Source organism: Merops nubicus, unplaced genomic scaffold (genome assembly GCF_000691845.1).
Source record: "Merops nubicus isolate BGI_N331 unplaced genomic scaffold, ASM69184v1 scaffold46529, whole genome shotgun sequence".
NCBI classification, from domain to species: domain Eukaryota; kingdom Metazoa; phylum Chordata; class Aves; order Coraciiformes; family Meropidae; genus Merops; species Merops nubicus.
Window position 1 is genome coordinate 2,919 of NW_008632583.1, and position 1,925 is coordinate 4,843.

A 1,925-nucleotide genomic window follows, 5' to 3' on the forward strand; every position below is an offset into this window, starting at 1 on the left:
GGCAGCACGTTGCCAGGAAAGAGCATGTCCCATGTCTGGCACCATGTGCAGGTTGCGGGCTTAATTGGGGCTGGGGTGGCAGTGGGGCTGGCACTGGGCTGCGTCCCCTCTGGGCTCACACACCATCTCTCCCCCCAGCTGGACCCACAGGCTGTGCAGACAAAGAACTGGCACATGGATGTGATTGAGATGAACGGGGTAAGTGGGGACCCCCAGCCCCTGGCTTTGATTGCAGCCCCTTGCCCCCCAGGGCTGTGCCATGCTTTCTTGTGACACGGAGGTGACCAGGCTGCTGGGACTCACCCCCTGTCTCCCACAGATCAAGGTAGAGTTCTCCATGAAGTTCACGAGCAGAGATATGAGCCTGAAGAGGACCCCATCCAAAAAGCAGACCGGTGTCTTCGGGGTCAAAATCAGTGTTGTAACGAAGTACGTGTGGGTCTCAGGGGGCTGATCTGCTCTGGTCACTGTGGGCGTGGGGTTGCACCACGTCCCCTTGCTCCCACCAACACCAGAGTGCTTGGCTTTTCCTCTCTTCTGAGTGAGGTCTTGCTCGTTCCTTCGCCAGCCCCATCCTTCCCACCCAGCATGCCCACCCTGACCCTGGCCCAGGGTTTGCCCCTGGCCACCGCGGGGTCCCCGGGGAATCTTTGCTCACGGCTCCGCTTTCCGGGCCAGGCGCGAGCGCTCCAAGGTGCCTTACATCGTGCGCCAGTGCATCGAGGAGGTGGAGAAGAGGGGCATCGAAGAGGTTGGCATCTACAGGATCTCTGGCGTTGCCACCGACATCCAGGCGTTGAAAGCTGTCTTCGATGCAAGTGAGTGCCCCGGGGGGACGGCCACCCTTCGTGTCCTGTTCCCCTGGGAGGGTTCACAGGCTCCAAAACCCCCTAGGAAAGGGCTGGGGGTGAGGAGGAGAGTGTAGCTGGGAAAGCAAGCGCCCAGAGCTCCTGGCCTTGTTTGTGCCTCGGTGTCTCTGAGCTGCTTGGCTGGCTTCTGGGAGACACTGAGTCAGGGCAGTGTTGCAAATGGATTTGCAAATTGTTCCACGTCCCTTTGCCTGGCCATGCGGGAACTGCTCGGCTCTTCCCAGCCCCAGCCTGGCTAAATGGGGCTGTGCACCCACCGGTGCTGTCCCTGCCCTCTGGCCAGCAGCCTGCCTGGAGAGCTGGGCTGACGTGGGAGGTTGAGACCCAGAGGGGAAGGAGGCACAGGAGGCGTCACATGTGGGTGCTCTCTGGACAGATAACAAGGACATCCTGGTCATGCTGAGTGACATGGACATCAATGCCATCGCCGGCACGCTGAAGCTGTATTTCCGTGAGCTGCCCGAGCCCCTTCTCACTGACAGACTCTACCCTGCCTTCATGGAGGGGATTGGTAAGGCCTTGGGCATGGGGCAGGGGCTGGTGCTCATGTATGGCTCTGTTGGGCATTGCCTGCTCTGGCTTGGGAGACTCCCGCGGGTCCTTCCCAGTTCAGCCCACTCTATCCTGGCTGACCTTAGCTCCAGGCCAGCCTGGGGCTCGTGGTGCTGCTCCCCAGCTCCCGTGCTGGGAGGAGGCATCTGGGCATGGTGGGTCCCACTGCTGCCCGAGATGTCACCAGCCCCTGTCCTGAGCCCTCTCCCTCCTTGTCTCCAGCCCTCTCGGACCCTGCTGCCAAGGAGAACTGCATGATGCACCTTCTCCGCTCGCTGCCTGACCCCAACCTCATCACCTTCCTCTTCCTGCTGGAGCACTTGAAAAGGTAACGGCCCAGCGTGGGGCCCCCGGGGCCGCCGGGCACAGGCAGGTGTGGGACGGGTCTGTCGAGCTGCTTTGCCCCGGGGGTGGGACGTGAGCAGGGTCAGAGCCACTGTCTGATTCCCGTGCTGCCTGTGGGCTCATCCTGAGCTGGAGGCAGATGGTGCTGTGCCGGAGCAG

At 61.9% G+C, this 1,925-nt stretch overlaps 1 protein-coding gene across 1 annotated transcript; it reads left to right on the forward strand.

Moving 5' to 3' along the window:
- Positions 1 to 138: 138 nt before the first annotated feature.
- On the forward strand, positions 139 to 1,753 carry LOC103780287 (active breakpoint cluster region-related protein-like; the record flags this gene model as incomplete). The annotated part of the gene is made up of 5 exons (XM_008947949.1): positions 139 to 198; positions 320 to 429; positions 679 to 818; positions 1,246 to 1,380; positions 1,644 to 1,753. Coding segments are annotated over 5 exons (555 nt in total), but the record flags the coding sequence as incomplete, so codon positions are not given.
- Positions 1,754 to 1,925: the final 172 nt, after the last annotated feature.